The following is a 22,673-nucleotide window of genomic DNA, read 5'->3' as shown; positions in this document are numbered from 1 at the left end:
TATTTAACTGTAACTTGAACATATTTTGGTAAACAAACAAAATAACAAAACTTGCCTGTGTCCAATTATTTCTGGACCTACTGTATCTGTCATCATGACTGTCTGGATAGATGGTGAACCTACCACTCTTTCACATGCTCATCTCTTATTGAACAAAAAAGGAAAAGAAAAGATACCACAGAGGAGTTTACTGGCCAATTTCCCTAATTAACTTTAACTGAAAGTCTTATCATAGATCCCAGCCAACAGATGTGATAAGGTTGTGTTGACCCTGCTTCATCCAGATTAAGTGGGTTTTATCTGCAATGTCCGCAACATTAGCCATTGGTGTTGAGATGGTATTGTGTAATCTGTGCTAAATGACAACTCAACCATTGCTGCACTGTCATTAGATGCTTTGAATAAAGTGGGGTGGCATTACCTATTCATGACTCTAGAATTTCGTTGCTATATAGCGATCCAACAGCAGTTGCGATAACAAAAGGGTTTATGTCCCCTTTCATGTATTCCAAGGCTTGAAATTTGTCCCTATTATTTTAGTTTTTGAGATGGAACAAATTGTGTCTGCTTTCCAATTCGCCAACACCTTTGCTGGTATCCAGATCATGTCAAACTACCCAAAAATGTATGCTCTATACTGCATAAATCATGGTTTCAGAGCCTAGAAAGATATAGAAAAATCGGTCCCTCTGACCTCTGATGTAGGTGACATTAAGTGGTGAGAAATGGGTCTGAATTGGCATTATAATCCCACATTGTGTGCATGACCTCACCAGGGTAAACATGGAGCCCCTCCTAGATTGACTCATCGATTGTTGATGGATTGTCTCCCTTTTTTCTATCTCTGTGGGAGTAAGGCCAGCAATTTAAAATGTTATGTTGTTCCAAAAGTTAACTACAGTTTACAAGCTATTAGAATACCTGTAAAATATTTCCAAAAGTTCTGTAATACCTTCTTGTGCGATGGAAATTACATCAAATTGTGCTTGCAAAGACTTCAGGGACAATTGGGCCAGGGTGGATTAGGAACTCCTTATGTATTATTTTACCATGATGTGTTAAGCCTAAGACATCTAGCACATCAGTCCCTACCTCCCCAAAGGCCTCCTCCCTTTTAGAGTTTAGGAAATCCCCCTCTTTTTAGTTGTGTCATTGCTGCCCTGCCATCTGAGGTAGAAACCTTGTATCTCATTATCTCACATCTTTATTGGGTCTGCAAATGAGTCTGACATACAGTGGATATAAAGATTCTACACACCCCTGTTAAAATGGCAGGTTTTTGTGATGTAAAAGAATGAGACAAAGATAAATCATGTCAGAACTTTCTCTGCTTTTAATGTGACCTATAATGTGAACAATTCAAATGAAAAACAAACTGAAACCTGGTTCCATAAGTATGCACACCCTCTTATAACTGGGGATGTGGCTGTGTTCAGAATTAACCAATCACATTCAAACTCATGTTAAATAGAAATCATTACACACCTGCCATCATTTAAAGAGATTAATCACAAATAAAGTTCAGCTGTTCTAGTTGGATTATCCTGACATTTTCTTAGTTGCATCTCAGAGTAAAAGCAATGGAAGAATTTCCAAAGCATTAGATATACCATGAAACACAGTGAAGTCATCATCAAATGGAGAAAATATGGCACAACCGAGACATTACCTAAAACTGGACGTCCCTCCAAAATGGATGAAAAGACGGAAGGCTTCCAAGAGGCCTACAGCAACATTAAAGGAACTTCAGGAATTTCTGCCAAGTACTGGCTGTGTGCTACATGTAAAAACAATCTCCCGTATTCTTCATATGAATGGGCTATGGGGTAGGGTGGCAAGACGGAAGCCTTTTCTTACAAAGAAAAACATCCAAGCCCGGCAGAAGTTAGCAAAAACAAACATCAAGTCTCCCAAAAGCATGTGGGAAAATGTGTTATGGTCTGATGAAACCAATGTTGAACTTTTTGGCCATAATTCCAAAAGGTATGTTTGGCTCAAAAACAACACTGCACATCACCCAAACAACACCATACCCACAGTGAAGCATGGTGGTGGCAGCATCATGCTTTGGGACTGTTTCTTCAGCTGGAACCAGGGCCTCAGTCAGGGTGGAGGGAATTATGAACAGTTCCAAATACCAGGCAATTTTTGCACAAAACCTTCAGGCGTCCATTAGAAAGCTGAAGATGAAGAGGAAGTTCACCTTTCAGCACGGTAACAACCCAAAGCACACATCCAAATCCACAAAAGCATGGCTTCGCCAGAAGAAGATTATTGTTTTGGAATGGCCCTGCCAGAGCCCAGACCTGAATCCAATTGAACATCTGTGGGGTGATCTGAAGAGAGCTGTGCACAGGATATGTCCTCGCAATCTGACCAATTTGGAGTGCTTTTGCAAAGAAGAGTGGGCAAATATTGCCACATCAAGATGTGCCATGCTTATAGACTCCAACTTCAAAAAGACTGAGTGCTGTAATAAAATCAAAAGTTGCTTCAACAAAGTATTAGTTGAAGGGTGTGCACACTTATGCAACCAGGTTATTGTGTGTTAAAATTTTTTTTATCTTTCCCCCTCAAAGATTTCAGTTTGTTTTTCAATTGAATTGTTCACGTTATATGTCACATTAAAGGTGTAAAAAGTTCTTACATGATTTATCTTTGTTTCATTATTTTACATCACAATAACATGCCATTTTAACAGGGGTGTGTAGACTTTTTATATCCACTGTATCTTGCATTTTGATACTTTTAAAAATATTTCTAAAATGAAAACGAAAGAACATTCAGGGTAGGATTTTGGTATATTTTATTTTGGAGTTTATTGCTGCAGAAAGGTATTGGGGTGTTAGTTAGAATCCGGTATCATTCAACATATGGAATAAAAATATTTTAAAATGTTCAACGCTGGGTAGCCTCATGGTTCAGAATTTTTTGGGTCAGAAAAATATATACAAAATAAATTCTATAACAGGTGAGATCGATAATTAGCTATGTAACAGTGAGGAACTGGAGCAGGAATTATCACAGCAACCTTGGTCTAGTTTTTCGGTAGCCTACACCAGGATGTTAATATTAAACAATTTTACCTACTGGTGGAATATGATTTATCAAAGCATTAATGCTAAGTACTTTTGGATCCTTAGTGCTCCACCTTGAAGGAAACAACACATATCCCTTCAATTTACAGCAACAGACACAAAGCCAGAATGTTTGTTGAGGGGTTCTTTCTCAGAGAATGAATGCCCAGGCATCCTGAAAAAATAATGAAACATTATTAATATTATGGTCATTAATAGTGTACTGGACATGTCCACACTCCACAGTGTCAGACAACCTGATTGCTGGAGTTGTTGTGGAGCGAACAGCAAGTTCAAGATTTCTGGTCACAGGTACAATAAAACATTGGGAAAGTTGTAGGTTTCCTTTTCCAATATACGTTGTGAAAAAATTAAATTTTTTTATTTTTTACAAAATTTACAAAAGAACCTCAGAATCCTCTACTTAAACTAACGTCATATAGAAATGTCTTGCAATTTGCAAAGCATTCTTGATCATAGCAAATATAAATTCCATTAACAGAGCCGAAGTTACTACTAATTTTACACGCCATGTTCTGTATAGAAATAGAATATCTGAATGTTCCAAAATGTTAAAATGTCTGTAGCTCAGAGTGCTTCCTAGTCGTTCCCCCTGTCCCCACCCTATAGATGTGTAGAATCTTCAACTGTGTAAATCTCATAAGGACAAGATGCCAAAAAATATCTTTGCCTATATCTAGGCAATATTGATTAAAGTAAATGTGTCCTATAGCTATTTACACAATTATGAAAAATTATGAGGTGGTGTGAGCCTACACAAAAGTGGATCTAAAAAAAAATCTTTATGGAAGAAATTAGTGGTGTAAGAACAAGTTATGCCGCAAGGTTTACGTTTTGTTAATAGCAAAATATTTCAATATATTGTCTATTGGGCTTTCACCATTTTGATGTAGTCATATCTTTATTGGCTGATCACTTGATTGATGACCCTGTTGGAGTTATACATCAGTCAATGAAGATGGAAGACCAGACTACATTCAATATGGCAGACCTCATCAATGGCACTACTCATCATTTTACAGATGTCATAATGAGAAATATGTATAAAGGCACGTGCCTGCTATTTATCTCTATGGTGTTTACCAATAAAATACTTCAATGATAACAGGGAACCAAGATTTATGTCCATTACCTTGAGTGGCGTCATCCATGATATATTATGTTGTGGAACAACAACATCGTATAAGACCTTGAATTAATCAATGGCTTAAAGCTCAGAAAGGGCAGAAAATGTAATTAGGACATTTGCAGACTAAACTAATCTATATCATTGTACTGATATTACATGTATAAAAACAAATGGAATACCTCAGAGTAACAACTAGGCTGTAGACGTTCTTCAGCTCATATTTAGCAGTCAGTCCTCCAACTAGTGCATTTCTATGGACGATGAATACACTGACAGTGGTGTGCCCGCCAGTTTCACCATTAGACTTATTGCGACTTCTGGGCACAGTGCCAGAACAATTTCATTGCCTTTACTGATCCCCTTGACGCAGCAGCCATCTGCGGTGGCCAACGTAATGACCGGTTTTAGAACGACGCAACCCAGTTAAAAAGACCAACGGCTAAAATAAAATGAAGTTCATGTTCCAAAGCCATGGCATTTATTTTTTTGGAAGTCATAACTTAATCACATTAAGTTATTACTTTTCCCTCTTTGACCATTTCACTGTGATTAAATGTCTCTCTGAAATTACAGCCAATTCCAAAACCGGACACTAGAGAGCGCCGTTGTGAGGGTGTGGTTGCTCATGTGCCTGCTATGCCTTCTAGCTGGTTGTGAAAGCAGACCCTCTGGGCGTATCTCTCCAATTCACTGACATCCAGCCACTGCTATAGCAAACTTCTTATAATGTTATTTTTGGCAATCATTTACAAAACCTCCTGCAACACAGCCTCTCATTCCTCCGTGACTTTGTAGTGATTAGAGAGCCATTGCCCACCGTGGGACGGGGCATATTACACAATGTTGTTATATTTGAGCCTCTTTGTTGTGCACAAGCCAGCCAGTTCCCAAGTCTGGACAGGCTCTTCTGCCTGTTCACTCAGCAGTTTTTTTTTAAGTTCTATTAGTTGTACTGTCTGCTTGGAAGGATTCATTCGGGGAGGAAATAGACTGTGTAGACAGATATCTGACCAGCTTGGATTCAACCCATAGCACGCCACTCTCTAATACAGTGTCATGATCATGAACAACTTTGTTCACACACAGGAGCTACATTACATAAACTCATGACAACATTTTGTTATGGGAATATTCTACCAGCTTTACAACAACCAGTACTTTTCCCCTTTCATATTAAGTATGTAGGTTTGGGTGAACACATTATAATTTTTACTTCAAGTTAGATATGTTTTTTTTTAAACATTTTATTTATTGTATTTGTTATTCAACAAAACCAAAACATAAATCAAAATATTTATTGTAACAAACATTCCGAGGTTTTACATCTTTAATCGCCAGTCAGGAACAATCAACGAGTTCTATACTGTGGAGACAAATTCAGAATTACAATGGGAGGTGTTGTTCACATGAATTGGTTGTGGACATGGATATGAGCTATATATCAGAGGGCACTAAAGAAGAACATAAATAAAGTCAACATCAATGTAGGATAGGGTAGAATACAGCAGTTGTAAGTAACAACCCTTTAGTTTGTTCTCTCCATTTATATGTACAGTTGGTTTTCCAGCATCCAGCACCGTCCTGTTGAATAATAAATGAAATAAAGAACTTACAAACTCACAGGTTACTTACATTTCTCAAAACCTTTTTCACATCAAACAATATGGTTTTAGAACATGTTAAGACAGCCACACTCAACTTATGTCAAACTTGAGACTGTAACGGGTGTGAATTACAAAGAACAGGTGTCAACTTTCAAGCAATATTTAGCCACATTTGGTGACTAGAAATGAATTAGCAGAACTCCAAAACATATTCTAAGAGCTAAACAAAATAAGATCAAATAGGCTGCAAACTAATTGCTCTTAACAAAATGCACAAAAGGAGACATTTTTTAAACTCTAGTGTCAGTCTGCATATTCATGATGTCGCAATGAAGTGTTTGGCTTTGCACATGGCCATTAGAGTTCCTTGTGGCATATCAATGGCAGAATGGGTGAAAAGCTGTTGGCGTTACAGTGGATCCCGATGGTAAATCAGGGCCCATTCCTGCTGAGTCAAGGAAATGTGAGGTAGTCTCCCAACTGAGAGCATGTGGAGCCGTTACAGGACAAATTTATGAGGAGCAACAGCTTAGACTGGCCTTCAGACTCACTATGGCAGAGGCCGCTTTCCACCTCCCAATTTAGGGCACTCCATGTAAGGTCAGCCTTATTGAAGATGTACGTCATACCAGGACTCAAATAGATATTGGGATGTGTTAAAATATAGTTCTAGTCTTTACTTCTTAGGTTTTACTTAGGGAAAATATAATGGGTAAATAAACTCTCTCACTCTAATAAGAAAATTAAAACCAATAATGACGTTCTTTAAAAGTATAGGCATAGCTATAGCTAAGTAATTTAAAGAGCGAGTTTTAAACAAGTTGGTATCAATCTGTTGATTCAAATTTATCAACTCAATTCAAGCTAATCCTGTAAATTTTAAGTCAATATCCCCATCATTTGAGGTGTCTTTTCAACCAAAATGTGACTGACCTGTAAGTGCTTGCATTTACTCGTCCTTGTCACCATCTACAGGGGCAGGCTCTGTTGAGGTAAATATAATTATTAAACTGATGAATGGATTCAAGTACAAAAAATAATGACATTGCATATTTTGCATGGATAATATATGAAAACATGACGTAAAAAAACATACATGCAGAAATATACAACAAAACTTATAATACTACTTGCTGAGGTAACTCAAGTATGAATGAAATCCTGTTACAACATACTTTTGATCTCCAGCTTGCAGAGAGTGTCAACCTTTCCCAGTTCATTCTCGGCTCTGCAGACATACTCGCCACCGTCGTACTGGCATGGCTTACGGATCTCTAGGGTACAGATCCCCCCGGTGCTGATCATTCTGTACTTAGGGTTGTCCCCAAGGATCATCTTGTTCTTCATCCACATAATCTTAGGCTGCCAGGACGTAATAGGTGATTAGCAGGTGTCAGACCAATTTTTTATTTTAGCTTTTGTGTAGCTCAAATGTTTTAACATGCACCCAACTAAAATGGTTTCACTGTGAACTCCTACCATGATCATTGCAAAGGAGAAATGCCTATATTAACATTTAGTCAAATGCCTGGTAAAAGAAAGAACATCACCCAGTGACTCTTTCTTTGAGTAACAGATGCACGTGAGCACATTGTCTCTCCAGGGTTCCTGATAGTTTTAGTGACAGGAGCACTGTGTGGTTTATTTGATAGGCCCTGCATTCCTGCCCACATCAGCATTCCAGGAGGAAAAAAACTAATTTCTTTATAAAGCCCTTTTTACAACAGCAGTTGTCATTTGGCTTGTGTCAGTAGGGCGTGACACACGGTGCGGTCAACGTTACAATCTCACCAAACATGTCTGTTAGGATTGCGACTGTTCTGCCTACAGGGGTCCATTAGCGTCTGACTGTACTCGCCTGGTGTAGGAGAGGGAAGGTTTACCTTGGGGAATCCCCTGACGGAGCACAGTAGCTTGGTGCTGTAGCCAACGGTGGTGGACCTGTTGTTCAGCTGAGTTGTGAACTTGGGAGGTTCACTGAAGTCACGCTCCACGAAGGGGGTGGGTTTGTACTCAATCACTGAAAAAGAATTAGCAAGGAATAGTCTTGAATGGGGTAGTGTGTGTGTGTGTGTGTGTGTGTGTGTGGGAGGGTCTCTACAAATGCTTCCGTTCTTTGGAACGTTCTCTTTAGAGAAATGGATTGGGTCCAAAGACTCACCCTCCTTCTTAATGGTGGCCGTGTCCTTGGTCACAGCACATTCCTCGCTGAGGCCACACTTGTTCTCAGTGAATACCCTGAAGGTGTAAGTGTTGCCCATGATGAGGTCTGAGATGGTGGCGTTTAGTCTATTGTAGTGCTCCAAAATGGTAAACCAGTCCTGGAAAAGACAACACATAGCACACTAGTTATTTTTCTAGTGGGCTCGATTTCTTATATACAGCGTAATAAGATTAACTTTCGTTTCTGAATCCAACTGGAGCTGTGTAAATGGTGGTTCACGGAAATGGACAGCTTACTATGTCACACCCTTTGACTAGTCTATCGTAAGCAAAGTGTTTCTCACCCCAGTCTTCTTGTCAGCCTTCTGGACTGTGTAACCTGTGATTGTGGTGTTTCCAGAATCTTTGGGTGGGGTCCACTCCAGAGCAACGTTAAATCCCCAGACATCCACAATCTTAATGCTGGCTGGTGGCCCAGGCTTTTCTGAGGCACAGTAATAGTTAAACATGGGTTGAATTATCAGTGGCAGTAAACTCATAATGAGTCAATAACTAGATCAGTTGGGACTGCAACCAGGAAAACTGCCCACATTGGGTACAAACAATGGACAGAAAACACACTGGGTTAAAGTGACCCATTTGGTTGGGTTTTATTTCTTCTTCTCTAAGTCTATTTATTCTAACCATTAATAGTCTTGTGTTATCCTCATTGACTACAACAATGTCGCTGCTCAACCATAATATGTGAGGAAACAACAGAAAGTGTAGCCAAAATAACTGAATAAATAAAAAAGCCTCCAACTCCAATATTCATCCATAGTTCAATGCTCAGCATCAATAACCCAACCTGGCGTGTGGTCTGTCCAATATTTACCCCGTGCTGGGTTTGGCTCTAGTACAGTCAGTGGATGTCTGAAGGTTGTATTGTCTGATATGATTTGACTCACCGCAAATCTGGAGGATGATAGCTGCCTTGTCCTCAAAATCTTCCACCTTCACACACATCTCATACGTTCCGGAGTCTGCTCTCTCTGCTTGACGGATGAACAAGATACTGTCCCTGTCAGACGTACGGATGTTGACCCTCTTTGTGTCCAGCGGCTCACCGTCCTTTAACCAGCTAACCACTGGCTTAGGTTTGCCCTAAGACAGGATATTAAATAAAGCTGCGTCATAACGTTAACTCCATGAGGAAAACAGGTCTTATTTTGGAGAAGAAAATACTTCCATGTAATGAAATATTGAACTTCACAGAATTGTTTACTAAATCCATACTATTTGGGTGATTAGACTTTGAATTCATGTTAGCTGAGAGCTAAACCAAACGTAAAATGAAAAATAAACGTTGAAAAGATGTCGCTGCTCTGTGGAGAAACTCTTGTACCAAGTGTCCTATAGCTAGTGTAGACCAGTTTTTGTAGACCATAAGGCCTGAATAAACTCCCAGGCCTACTCATTATCTCCTAATGCCAACTTACAGAGTAGGGGATGGTAAGGTTGATCTTCTCACCGACGTTCTTGACATACCTCTGCCTCAGGAAACGGGGCAGACGAATTTTGGGACGAGCTGCAGATGTAAGAATCCACACATGTTTATTATTGTATTATTATGTTCAACAAAGTAAACTGACTGAGGTGAATACACTTTATGGATCATATAATTTATCCCTAAAAGACATCTGATCTGACATCTACTAGTCACAAGAGATGTCTTTTTCCCCCAATTTTGTATGTATGTATTTACACAGATATTATTCCATACATCAGTGTATCTGATTTTATTCATTTTTTCGATTGAATTGTTAAGATATACAGTACGGGTTAAATGTTTTAGAACACCCCCATTTTGCCAGTTGTTATTAAAATGTCAGCAGTTCAAGTTCAGTCAATAAACTGGAATCGTACAAAGGTATGGGGTAAACTGTTAGAGGTTTAAGAAAAACTGAAAAATATTTATCCTATACCATTTCCCAAAAAGTTTATTTATCCTATCCCATTTTATCTGCATAAAATGCAAATAAAAACAGAATTCAGTAATGTGCAAATAATGTATCCCTGTATTTAATTGAAAATAGTACAAAGACAACAAAACTGAGAAATATATTTGTCTTTGGGAAAATGCATGCCCATTTAGAATTTGATGACAGCAACACATTTCAGAAAAGTTGGTCCAGTGGCTTGTTTATCACTGTATTGCATCACCTCTTCTTTTAACAATAGTCTGTAAGTGTTTGGGAACTGAGGAGACCAATTGCTGTAGTTTTGAAAGTGAAATGTTTTCCCATTCTTGCTTGATGCAGGATTTCAGCTGCTCAACAGTTCGGGGTCTCCTTTGTACTTTTTAACGCACCAAACATTTTCAGTGGGTGACAGGACTGCAGGCAGGCCAGTTTAGCATCCAGCCTCTTTTACTACAGAGCCATGCTGCTATAATATGTGCATAATGTGGTTTAGCATTTTTCTTGCTGAAATAAGGAAGGCCTTCCCTGGAAAAAAAACGAAATCTGGGTGGAAGTACATGTTGCTCCAAAACCTGTATATCTTGTTCAGCGTTAATGGTGCGTTAACAGATGTGCAAGTCACCCATGCCATGTGCACTAATGCACTCTCATATTTTAACAGATGTTGACTTTTGAACTGTGCACTGATAACAAGCCGGATGGTCCCTCCCCACTTTAGTCTGGAGGATGAGGCATCCATAATTCCCAAAAATAATTTAAAACGTGTATTTGTCAGAACATCTTTTCACGTTGCCACTGTCCATCTTAAATGAGGTAGGGCCCAGAGAAGGCGGCAGCGTTTCTGGATCTTGTTTATATCTGGTTTATTCTTTGCATGGTAGAGTTTTCACTTGCATTTGTGGATGCTGCGATGTACTGTGTACACAGACAATGGTTTTCTGAAGTGTTCCTGAGCCCATGCAGTGATTTCCACTACAGAATAGTGTCTGTTTTTACTACAGTGCCATCTGAGGGCCCAAAGATCACAGCCATCCAATATTGGTTTTTGGCCTTGTCCCTTGCATACAAAGATTTCTCTGGATTCTCTGAATCGTTGAATGATATTATGTACCATAGATGATCAGATCCCCAAAGTCTCTGCAATTTTACGTTATTTACGTTATTCTTTCACAGAGAGGTGAACCCCTCCCCTTTACTTCTGAAAGGCTTTTTTTATACCCAATCATGTTACTGATTCGTTGCCAATTCACCTAATCAGTTGTGAGATGTTCCTCCAGGTTTATTATTTTAGAATTACACAACCTTTCCCGTCTTTTGTTGCCTCTGTTATAACTATTTTTTAATTTGTTGCTGGCATCAAATTCAATGTGGTAATATATTTTTCAAGAAACAATACAGTTGTCAATACAGTGTCTGTTTCAATATTTGATATGTTGTCTTTGTACTATTTTCTATTGCATTTATTTTAATATTGTGCACATCATTGCATTCTGTTTTTCTTTACATTTTACACAGCGTCCCAACTTTTTCATTCCATGATTTCTTTTTTGTCTCCAGTTGTTTGTTGTACGCTTTAATTTCAAAGTACATTAAGACATTAATTGGTTTCAATTTCAATAAAAACTGGAAAAATTTAGGTGTCCTAAAACCTTTGACTGGTAGTGTGTTTGCAGGCATTTAACTTTTATAGAGACAATGGGGAGTGATTTGCTGGAGCTGCGAGCCAGATTCAAACCCATGCACTTGTAGTACAAGTGCACAGGAAGCAGTGTAACACCCTATGCTACTCACACTTTATACCCCAAATTCGATACTTATGTTATTACACTTTTGTATTCCAGGTTAATGGTTCACATTTCTAACAAAATACATTAAGTTTCTATTACACCCTATGAATAAGAAACTGCATTTAAGATAACCTTATGTACCAGTATGACCTAATGCATAACAACAATTGATATGACCATTGTTGCCAATATGGCCCCCAGTGCCAATACACTTGAAATCTGTGGAATATTAGGTCAATCCTGAAAGATTGGCTCTAGCAGACAAACATGACATTGACAAACTTCTAAATCTGTTCTTTACATTGGTGATATTTTTATTATTCTGAGTTTAGTGAAGTAGCCCTTATCCCAGCTTGATTCGGTCTTAACTTACACCATGAGGTGAACATCTACAGTTATCCCCGCCAAACATAAAAATGTCTGGACTAAGAGCTACCCCAGCCCTGAAAGTTATACAGGCTGCTATAACATTCACTCTCAAATGATTGGTGCTACACAGGGAGAACATTATGTTGCATTCAAAACAAATCTCACCCTCTCATGCTTCCATAATACAGATCCTGCATGACATTTTACAGTGGCAATCATATAAAAAAAATGAAGAACAATCCAATATAAATCTTGTTAATTCTTAAACTAAATACAATTTTTCTTAATATTTGGGAATTAATATAATACAACTATGATGTAGTGTTATCAAGTATACTATACTTTTATGACGTAGTATTAAACCAACAGCAATTGCCATGTGCATGTCATGCTATTATTATGGTTACTTTCATTAAGAAAGACAGCTAGCCATTACTACCATTACTGGTCAGTGTCTCAGCCATTACTACTCTAAGGTCACTGTCTCACCTCCAGAATGTTGCTACGGTGGTGATATACTGTACATACAGGACTTAGCGCATATATTAGAGATTTGTTTGTGTCAAGGGGATTGTGATTCTATTTTGGCACCAAATATCTGCCCAATTATTGAAAGCCCAATGGAAACATTTATAAAATTCAACATATAGCACCTTTAACACTGTATTTTAGAACTGGGCTCCCCAAAAAATACCTGTCACACATTAGTGCAGGCTATTAATTGGGTGTCATTTTTATTAAACACTAACAGGTGACGTTAGTGCTGAAGTCAACATTCAGCTGAGAATAACCAATTGCCAAAAGTACCAGAATTGCAAAACTAATTCTCATACAAATGTATGCCCTATATCCCTGGGGTATCCATTGCTATAGGCAGATGTTGAAACAATGGAATGATCATGGAAGGGTTAAGTTTGTTAGTCTGTACAATGTTCCAAATTAACACTCCTAGTTCTCGAAAGAGAATTGTCCCTGTCAGATCCTCTGGCATGTTTCAAAATAAACAGAGTGCCCTGGTCGTCTTGAAGGGCTTAGATGGCATACAAGACGTTCAATCCCTCCCCCATACCAACTCCCTATGCAAAGCTAACCGTTTGGAATGTCCCCCACCCCCACCCGACTGATTAAGCTTGTCACCATCGCTCTTATAGGGATTGGCCTGACACCTCTCCAGCAAGGATCCTTACCAGGGAGTCAGCGCAATGCCAAACCTTCCGAACTGAATCTCTGTTAATAGCAAACACATCTCAACTATTTTATATCAAAACATTCGTGGGAACGTTAGCAGCCCTTCAATTGTGTGGGAAATCAGATGCTTCTATTGGTGGACTAATGGTTAAAGTTGAAAGTGGGAATTTAGGACTCTGTAGGACTGTCAAAACCCTACTGGAGAGCAGCCGGTGTCCTCTAAAAATATTTGTTTCACATTTCATTCCAGTTAACTAAAATACCATTACACATTAGATGAGCATTCATTTTAGATTCCATCTAACATGAAGTACTTTCGAATCTCTCCAAATCTTTTCCAATTTTTGTTTTAATTAAACCATTTTATAATATATAGCAAATTCCACCCCATGAAGGCCTTTTACATTTTTTGTGAAGTTACTGACAATCGGAAAACAAAGAACAATAGAATAGCACAGCCTCCGCAAAGCAAAACTGCAATATATTATAAAAATGTGTCTAAAAACACTCATATATGACACAGTCTTTAAATACATTTTGATATTACAATATCAAATTGGAAATGAACACTCCACAATTTTCTTTTTTTAAATAACAACCCTTTCTCTCTCTCCCATGTATGTACACAAACTGTTTAGGGGATCAACTAGAAACATGGAATACTATTTTATGCAACGTAAAAATGTATAAACTACCCCCTAAGAGGCTTGACTAAACATTAATAGATCTCATTGACAAAGAAGAAGAATTACTTCTGAATGCCCAGTAAGAAGACACCGGTGAAAACATGCACCCCCCATTGGTGGCAATAATCTGAGAAGGCCACAGCTGCATTCCTTTAACAGGCCAGAGACGCCAACAACATTTGGACACCGGAGATGGAAAAAATGCTGAGCGCTTTCTCCTTAGCTGTTTAACATCTGCGCTTAAAAAAAAAATCTATTTCAACAATAAAGACGGACACTGCCCACCACAAACAGTCGAAACCTTCTGCTAAGGGTGCCTGGTAACACAATACCGTCCACTTTAAGTCAATGAAAGTAAATCCCTACATCTGCTGCTTGACAGAAATGGCTACTGACGTTGGGCTGTAGATTTGTATGTGTGAACTGGCCTATTGCACAAACTTACCTCCAACCTCCTTGACCAGAACCGCATCGCTAATGGTAGCAGGGGCGCTGCGGCCACCAGCGTTTACAGCCACCACACGGATCAGAAGACGGTCTCCAGTAGTCTGGTTCTTGATCACATAGCGGCAAGACACAGTCAAAATCTCATTGACTGCTTTCCAGTCTTGAGCTATGACAGGAAAGGGAGCACAGTAAGATTATGAAAAGAGTAACTGGAGCAGAAGATACAGAATAGAGATGTTAAAAGATACAGGCAAATTGACTTTGTATACAGATATTGAAAAGGCAGCAAAGGGAAACCTTGGACAATATGTAGGTGCATTCAAGCCATTTCAATAGCTATTATTAAAAATAACTTGTACAGGACAAACAACAGATTCATTTTTTTTTTAAGTCACATCTTTCAAATGATGTTGCTTGCTAGAATTACTTCTATGAAAACTTCAAACCCACTGGTAAAATGGTTGAATAAACATTGTTCCCACCCATTTTAAATAAATCACAAATCCATGTGATTATGTTCAATCAACAAGATTTATTATTTAGACAGAATTTTGTAATGACAGAGCAAAACTTGACAGAGCTTTGCTACATTTGCCAGTCAAACACTGTAGCTGCACAACTTTAGGCGTCTTCGGTTCTCCTTCCATTTTATTTGAGTCTGTTACTGATGTTAGCATATGGTCGGGGTCTAAAAGCAGGCACCAGTGAATCCTCAGCACTGCCCTAAATGCCTCTCCCCTTATATGGAGAGGTTAGGTACTGTATAAATCATGTTGCAGGCGACCAGCAAGGGACAGGTGCAAAGGATAGGTCTGACCCATCAATAAAATATAATTTCAAAATGTAGCGGCTTAAACTGGAACAAGTGTTTATCAAAATACATAAAATCTGGTTAAATCTTTATTTTACCTAACCCATTTGGCAGAACATAACATTAAAAGAAATTAGCATCTCTATTTTCTGATTGGTCTTACTTGTGACTATAGTGACCATAGAGTTTGTAAAAATTAATAACCTGATTGGGGACCAGGCTAATTAAGGGCTGATTTGGGCTTGAAGGACTTACTTCCCTCCTTGGTGACTTCCACATTGTATCCATCCAGGCCGGAGTCAGCTGGGATGGTTGTTGGAGGCCTCCAGGTGATAGTCACTGTAGTGTCGGTCTTATCCTCCACGGTCAGCTCTAGGGGCTCGCTGGTTGGCTCTACAATTGGGAAAGGCAAACACAATTCAATAAAGGAACAACTCAAAACACTGAAGGGCAAAAAAATATATATATTGGACCACCACATCCACACAAACAGCTTGGAAATCCGAGAAGAATTCCAAGTAAAACTTGAGGACTTGATGCTTGATTATCACATGAACAAAACAAATGGTAATAAATGTGTGAATAGCTTTGTATTGACTTGACCTGGTCCTCACTCTGATCATAGGTTGATTTACCTTTTGGGGCTGGGGGTGGAGTGGGAGTAGGTGCTTTGGGGCTTTCCTCTGCTGGGGCAGTGTCGGCAGCATCAGCTGGTGTTAAATTGCATTCATATAAAGGTTAGAGTCAGCAGGTATAAGAGCCGTGTTCCAGAATAACTTCAATCCAATCCATTCCAATTTCAAATATTACCGTACAACCCTGTTTATCCAGGAGATTACAAAAATGATTGCCATTAATTTGGGAATAAGTGTTACCAGGTCAGACTGTGGTCAAGAAAAACTTGCCTTATATGTATACCAAACACAAAACATACATTACATTATCCTGTATTGAAGTGGATTGGAATTGGATATATTCAGATGTGAAAGTGTAACAGGGTTTCCCATTGGCAGGGGGCTCCCCCTTGGCAGTCTCCCCTTGCGCCTGGAGTCGCAGCAGTAGCAGGGCCAGCGAGTGTTAAATGTTAGATATGAATCTAAAGCATCAGTTCAAATTCCATTAGGGTCTAGCCTGATCCCAGATCCGTTTTTAACGGTCCTTACACGTCAACTCCTCTGATAAAAGCTGTCAGAATTGGCAAGAAAGAGAGCACGAACTGATCTGGGACCAGGCTATAATTGGCATATAGTGACGGGCAGAAATGGCCAAATGTTCTCCAGAGATTTAAGTGGTACTAGGTAAGTGGTTTTGGCCCTAAGTGTTTTGTCATAATTCGAAACAGGAATATCCGTGTGAAGTGACAGATGATCATGACAAAGACGTCCGTTGGCTCCCTTTGGATTGGTACTGAGCCTGCTACAATCAGCGGCATCCTCTGGGGCTTTGGATTGGTACTGAGCCTGTTACAATCAGCGGCATCCTCTGGGGCTTTGCCGGCAGCAGAAACATGTAAAGGGAACACCTTCCTCTGCAGCAGGGTGGTGGCAGGTGATATTAAAGTTAGTTCAAAGCTGATTAAAATGTTGCTAAATGCTGACAAATGAAAGGAAAATATACAGAACTATAAGCAAATTAGAAAGTACTGGTTCATAAGATAAAGCAGCAGCTGGCATCAAACATTAGATGTTCACCTGATTAGTCTGCGAGTCGACAGGCAATAAATATGTAATATCTTCTGCAGGTGCCTTAGGAAGCTTTTTAAGCAGATCGAGCAGATGCTAAACTTAGTTAATATTGTATGCTACTGTTTCTGCCTTAGTATATATTAAAGAAATGCAAGCCTTTAAGTGTGTTTTTATCCAAAGCGACTTGCCATACAGTCCTAAATGCATACATTTTATACGGGTGGTCCCAGGATTTCTGCAAGCTAACAGCTGAGCAGAACCACCAGTGTCTGTAAGTGTTGAATAGACATGCGCTGTGTATCTTTATACATACATAATAATGGTAATGACCTACTACCTAAATCATTAGTTTTAGTTTAGTCCAAGCAATATGCTTTACTAAGGGGACTGTCCAATGATCTCCACAGGTTATAATCCACAGGTCATAATCGAGTTATAGTCCAATCAAGACGTGAATAAATAGCTTTTACATGCAGTGATATCAAACGAACAGGAAAAATTAAGCATGACTTGACTGTTCAGGCTATAAAGTATCTTCCTCAAAATGTTGCTTGTGGAACTAGCCTGTGTGAGGTGGTCTCAAGGACATTTAGGCATCCAAAGCAGGAGCTTCTGTAAGTATAGTTATCTCCTAAGAACTGACTGAGGACAAAGTTTTCTTTTTTTCTTACCGAATGAAAAAGAGACTTTGTTTAAAAGACATCTGAAGGAACATTGGGTTTGGCAGCAAGCAATGGATGCAAGGGACATTTTCGACCAAAAATAGAAAGGCTATTTCTAGGAGGCAGCACTTGGTGTGATCCAGGGACGAATGTACCGACCTAAGATTCCATAACCTTCATTGAAATATGGGGTGAAAGGCAATTAACAAAGAAAATCAACTTTTAGTTTCAGCACCCCTGTGAAATAATTAAAATGTCAGTTACGCCCCTTTGTGCACAAAACATCCCCCATACGCAAATCCATCGGAAGAAGACATAATTGATGTATTTGACAAAGTTGCCCCCCCCACAAAAAACCAACCAAGGCTCATTCCAAGGAGCACTATTGTATTAACCTTTTGCAGGGGCTGCAGGTTCTTTGGGCTCCTTGGGCGCAGCTTCTGCGGGAGCCTCACTTTTGGCTGGAGCGGCCTCAGCTGGGGCCTCTACTACCGCAGGGGCAGCTTCTGCCGGTGGAGCTTCGGCTGCGGCAGGGGGGGCAGGCTCGGCAGGGGGGGCAGGTTCAACGGGGGTAGCCACAGCGGCGGGTGCTTCTTCCTTCTTCGGAGCCGGCTCCTTCTTGGCTGCCTTCTTGATAGGGGGAGGCTTGGCAGGCATGGCGGGCGGTTCTGCTGCTATTCCCAAAGACAGTAAGTCCAGAAAAGTCCTCAAGGAGTCATCCCTCTAGAGGCAGTGGCATGCTATATAGTCAGTGGACGCAGACTCCACCCCCCAATGAATTTTAAGCAACAGATACTTGACTGTGTCTAATTATAGTATAGGAGTAATGAGCCGACCCCCTGAATATACAATAGGCGGTCAGCAGGTTTTTACGAGGTTTGCTCAATTTCCACTCGACCGTTTTGATTAATCATGCCTGATGCTATGGCTGCAACCCACGTGCCCAATACAAACCGCTTTTGAAGATCTCAAGCATTTTTTTATAACAGATTTGTAAGCATACTCACACGGCATGAAGTGTGTTCAGGCCAATGGTCAAGGTGAAGTGTGTTTCCAATTAAGAGACCAATCATATGACATGATTTTATTGATTTCAACGAACAGTGATAGGTGGGTGATAATGGCGTTTCAGAAGCATCCCTACCTCCCAGTGACTGGGGTTTAACTCCGGAGTGACAGTTAGTAACCCTGCAGACTGCTTTTGATTCCTTAATGATTGTTGTCGCGTACAGTATGTTGAACTATTTACAATGTTTACAATTGCGATGTTCTGTACAAAAGAGATTGATGAGATTTTACAAAGGATTCCTTAGAAAAAAAATATCAAATATCAGCGTATTAAAAAGGAAAAGCACTGTCTAAGTAGAATGAACCCCTAACATTAAGTTAATGCTATTACATGTTCTGTTTACACACTAATTGGACATGCAACATTTAGAAATCCATCACATTTGCACGTCAGTGACATTAGATACCATTATTACAGTTTTTATAGTTTTATTTTGAGTCAACAAGCTTTGCAAAAATAATTGACTATTCAGCAACCTGTATTGGCCCATATCAAGTAAATATTTTGAACAACTTATTTTCCAATTCATTTTCTTGAGGACCCTGATTATAAAGAAAACCTTGATTTATCTTAGATGTTCTATGTTTATATTGAACTATAAACTATGTTCTGGGATAGTTCAATTGTTCCCAACTGCAATTAAAGCCTAATCTTTTACCTATACTCTCATATTCCTAATGTGACCTACCTGAGCTAAAACCCGGGTCTCCTGTGCACCAAAATAGTTTAGTAGCCCATTTAGCTATAGTCCAATTCACAGTCTAGTAGTGTCTAGCAGGATCAAGAGTTTTCACACATTCTAACAGCCTTCAGATAGTCCACTCATAACACAAAGCATCTCATGATCAAAAGGACACATACACTGTCTCAATGTATGAAGGCAGAGTAAGCCCTTCCCGGAATACACATTTTCTCAGTAATCTTTCACAGTAACTTATCCCGATTTGGTCCAAATTAAGAACAGCATGACTAGGACAATGCAAATCAGAAGTATACTGGGTTTGTCCGCTTTAAGAACTATTGGTAGGCTGTTACTTTGTCCTGACTGCCAACACCAGTAGAAGTTGCTGCATAGTCTTGATACACAAGATAGTTAGCAAACACACAGCACAGCCACTACAGAGCAACAGGCACAATGACCAGTGAGTGAGATGAAGAACAAGCAAGATGGCAATTGTTTAGTCGCTTACAGAGAATAGGGGTTTATACTCTTCTGAAAAGCTATGCAATGCTGAGTTTGTACACTGGCAAACGGGTAGCCTACAGCAGCAGTTCTCAATCCTCATCTCAAACCTGTCCCCCAGGACGTGTCAACATGAAACGGCTGCAGGGCCCTGAGGAGAGATTGGAGAACCCCCTGACCTACAGGATTGTTTAGTCATTTGTTTATTGAGACTAGCGGTTAAAGGGACACAGGGTTCAGATGAGTGTTATGGTTTCATTGCGAAATACATTGGCCAAAAGGGCATCTTTTCCCATGTATTATTAAACAAGGACTTCATTCAATTTGTAAAAATGTGACCACACAGAGCAGCAAAAGCCATTTGCTTCGAGTCATCAGATGGAGTTTGGAGGGAGAATAAAAGGAATGTACAATGTCTTAATTTTAGTTTCTTTTTCCTTTTTTTTTTACTTTACAAAGAAAGTGATCAGACATTCATGTACAGTCTATACACAAGGGAGTCATGGTAAAGGGAGTATACGTCATTCGTGTGAAGGGACCAAAACACAGACATATTCTCCTACATTGTTTCACCATCCGGCAGTATGCCCAGGTGCATCTCACTACTGGAACTACTGTACTTTGCAATTTCACTCTGTTTTTTTTTTATCCATCTTACCACACTATACAACAAATGTACATTGCCACTGACTAATACCTTGTTTTCATTTGCTTATCGGTCTACGTTAATGACTAAAGTGGGAAATGGTCAAAAAAGAAATACATGGCCTTTCTGTTTCCGGCTGTGTGTGTTGTCTGAGCGGTCCTTTATCTAAACCAAATGAGAGCAAAGCACTTTGCCGTCAGTCAACTAGGGGAGAGCACCACTGGTAGCTACAACAGATGTAAGCGTAAATAGCTGTGCCTGATGAAAGTGGTGTACAGGGTGCAACAGAGAACTCGAAATCCCAATGTTCACTCACCCGTCTCGGTGTGGGCCTAAATAAATGTTTCAGCCAGGAATGAGACGGCAGTGTTGTGAGACAGCGACATTCGAAACCTACCCAATCTGTGATGTTCTATGGCTCCCACAACAAGTAAAAGGTCTACAGGTACCCCAAACTGGACAGTCAATATGCAATATTACAGTGAAGTATTTGGTTCAGCATATTAGATATTTGCACCATGCAACTAGTGTAGATAACTGGAATTGATATTGGAAATATCTACATAAAGCATTAAGAACAGTAGCTTCTTTATACTGAATAATATGGTGGAATAGATGATACCTTATCATCTTTAAAGTAAAAGTTCAGAATTATCTAAGCAAATAGTAGTTGCTCAAGCGTTATTCATAAAAAATAACTTTCTTAGGAATACCTGATTCATATGAAAGTAGTACTGACATGGCCTTATTTCTTCGAACAGGTAGTTGCATTTAAAATCAGTCTGTATTTCAGTTCAGTCAAATAAATAAAAAACGGTATGCTGCCAGCAACAAAACGATGAACTAGTAGCACAAAAGCTGACATTAGTGAGTTTCCTTCTTTTTTTTCCTGAATAGAGTATAACAGCATTTGTAATTTTGTAAAGTTGTAGTTGCAGTAAATGATAATGAACACTAATAACCATAACTGTGGCTTTTTTGTTGCTCTGTTCAATTCCCTTCTTTCACCTGACCATGAAACCCTGATCGCCATCAACTAGCCCATCTGCTACCTATTGTTATCCTTCAAATATAATTAAATAACCTTTAAATGAACCCTGAACTCAATGAGGGAGAGAGAGAAAAAAGTAAATATGCGGGCACTACTCTGCTCTAAGGCAATGGTCATGAACGCAAAGCACCACTATCATCTTGAGGTGATTATAAGGAATACAATGTATTAAGGCATTCAGTTTAGTTGGTTTAGCACAGAGTCAAACAAGTTCACCTGGTTATGTAGATTTGCATATGTCTTGACCTTCAAAGATTGATATATCGATATGTATTCAAGACCGGGACGCTAACTATACAACCTGATAAGCCATACAACATGCTGTCATACTCTTTCAAATAAGCCAAAACAGGGTTTTCACACTGGCTTTTGACAGGCACACCGCCGGCCGTGATGCTGCTGTCAAACAAAAGTGGATAAGCAAGAATGTGCTTTTTTTTGTCATTCAAATGTGCTGTTGAAACAATCACCTGCTTAGACCAATGAGAAATTAATTGAAGAGTAATACTTTTTTTGGAGATAATTAGCACCTGTTTCTATAGAGGGCAGCACTGATAGAGAAAATAATTTGATAAAGAGTTTGACTCCATAATGTGTATTATGAATACAACAACTAGTTAAAAAAAAATCGGAAGAATAAAGAAATCTAGATGCTTTATCCTGCTAAAATACAATTTGTTGGAATGTGACTTACTATGGTAAAAATACAGTTACAAAACAACAGAACAAAAACAAAATGGCTTTTCATTCAACCAAATGGAATATGATTGTTGTTTTTTTGCTAAGATTAAATGTGTAAAATGAGCAGAAAACTATATTGGAGAGTTTTTTGTTCCTGAATATTCTACACTGTCTGCTAGAGCTCACATAGGGGAAAGAATGCGAAGCTGTTTGAAGTGCTAGGTTTGGAGTCTACAGTTGAAGTTGATGTTCAGAGTGTAGCGAGGCTGGGATCCATCATTTCTCTGTCTGGAGATTCAATGTAGTTTGCCGCCTCTTGCAACTTCAACAACATGGCCATCTGAAATCACACACAGGCAAGCAAAGGGTTAGGACTGACCAAGCACAGCAAAATACAGTGACAAAGATATTTCAAATGGCATACAGTTATAGAGTTGAGATAAGGGTTTATGA

The 22,673-nt window shown here is 39.2% G+C and overlaps 2 protein-coding genes across 4 annotated transcripts in view; both read right to left on the bottom strand.

Annotated features, from left to right (window-relative positions):
* Nucleotides 1-5,506: 5,506 nt before the first annotated feature.
* On the bottom strand, nucleotides 5,507-18,319 carry mybphb (myosin binding protein Hb). 2 transcript variants are annotated; one of them, XM_010899263.4, is made up of 12 exons: nucleotides 17,986-18,319; nucleotides 15,879-15,953; nucleotides 15,499-15,636; nucleotides 14,431-14,598; nucleotides 9,473-9,561; nucleotides 8,942-9,137; nucleotides 8,339-8,478; nucleotides 7,993-8,152; nucleotides 7,715-7,851; nucleotides 7,007-7,193; nucleotides 6,765-6,815; nucleotides 5,507-5,808 (listed from the first exon to the last, which is right to left on the bottom strand). In XM_010899263.4, exons 1-11 carry the CDS (start codon nucleotides 18,245-18,247, stop codon nucleotides 6,781-6,783), a joined length of 1,587 nt encoding a protein of 528 aa, XP_010897565.1. In that variant the 5' UTR covers nucleotides 18,248-18,319; the 3' UTR covers nucleotides 5,507-5,808; nucleotides 6,765-6,780. The 2 variants fall into 2 exon arrangements, with proteins under 2 accessions (XP_010897565.1, XP_010897566.1); XM_010899264.4 differs by lacking the exon at nucleotides 15,879-15,953.
* Nucleotides 18,320-18,659: 340 nt separating this feature from the next.
* nav1b (neuron navigator 1b) overlaps nucleotides 18,660-22,673 on the bottom strand; it is a 126,958-nt gene continuing 122,944 nt past the window's right edge. For both annotated transcript variants that reach the window (XM_010899261.3, XM_020055711.2), the window contains one exon: nucleotides 18,660-22,560. In XM_010899261.3, coding sequence (XP_010897563.2) covers nucleotides 22,471-22,560 — 90 coding nt within the window. In that variant the 3' untranslated portion in view covers nucleotides 18,660-22,470. The remainder of the gene's footprint in view (nucleotides 22,561-22,673) is intronic.

This window comes from Esox lucius, chromosome 17 (genome assembly GCF_011004845.1).
Source record: "Esox lucius isolate fEsoLuc1 chromosome 17, fEsoLuc1.pri, whole genome shotgun sequence".
Lineage (NCBI taxonomy): Eukaryota > Metazoa > Chordata > Actinopteri > Esociformes > Esocidae > Esox > Esox lucius.
Note: the sequence above shows the minus strand (reverse complement) of the source record. Positions and strands in the feature narration are given on the sequence as shown.

Bases quoted from the DNA above. Each gene is read 5' to 3' on its own strand.
- mybphb (XM_010899263.4), bottom strand. From the start codon at position 18,247: ATGCCTGCCAAGCCTCCCCCTATCAAGAAGGCAGCCAAGAAGGAGCCG. The intron at 9,138-9,472 runs GTAAGTTGGCAT...ATCCTGTCTTAG, and splicing joins ACCTTACCATCCCCTACTCT to GGCAAACCTAAGCCAGTGGT. The intron at 8,479-8,941 runs GTGAGTCAAATC...ACTGTGCCTCAG, and splicing joins TATCATCCTCCAGATTTGCG to AAAAGCCTGGGCCACCAGCC.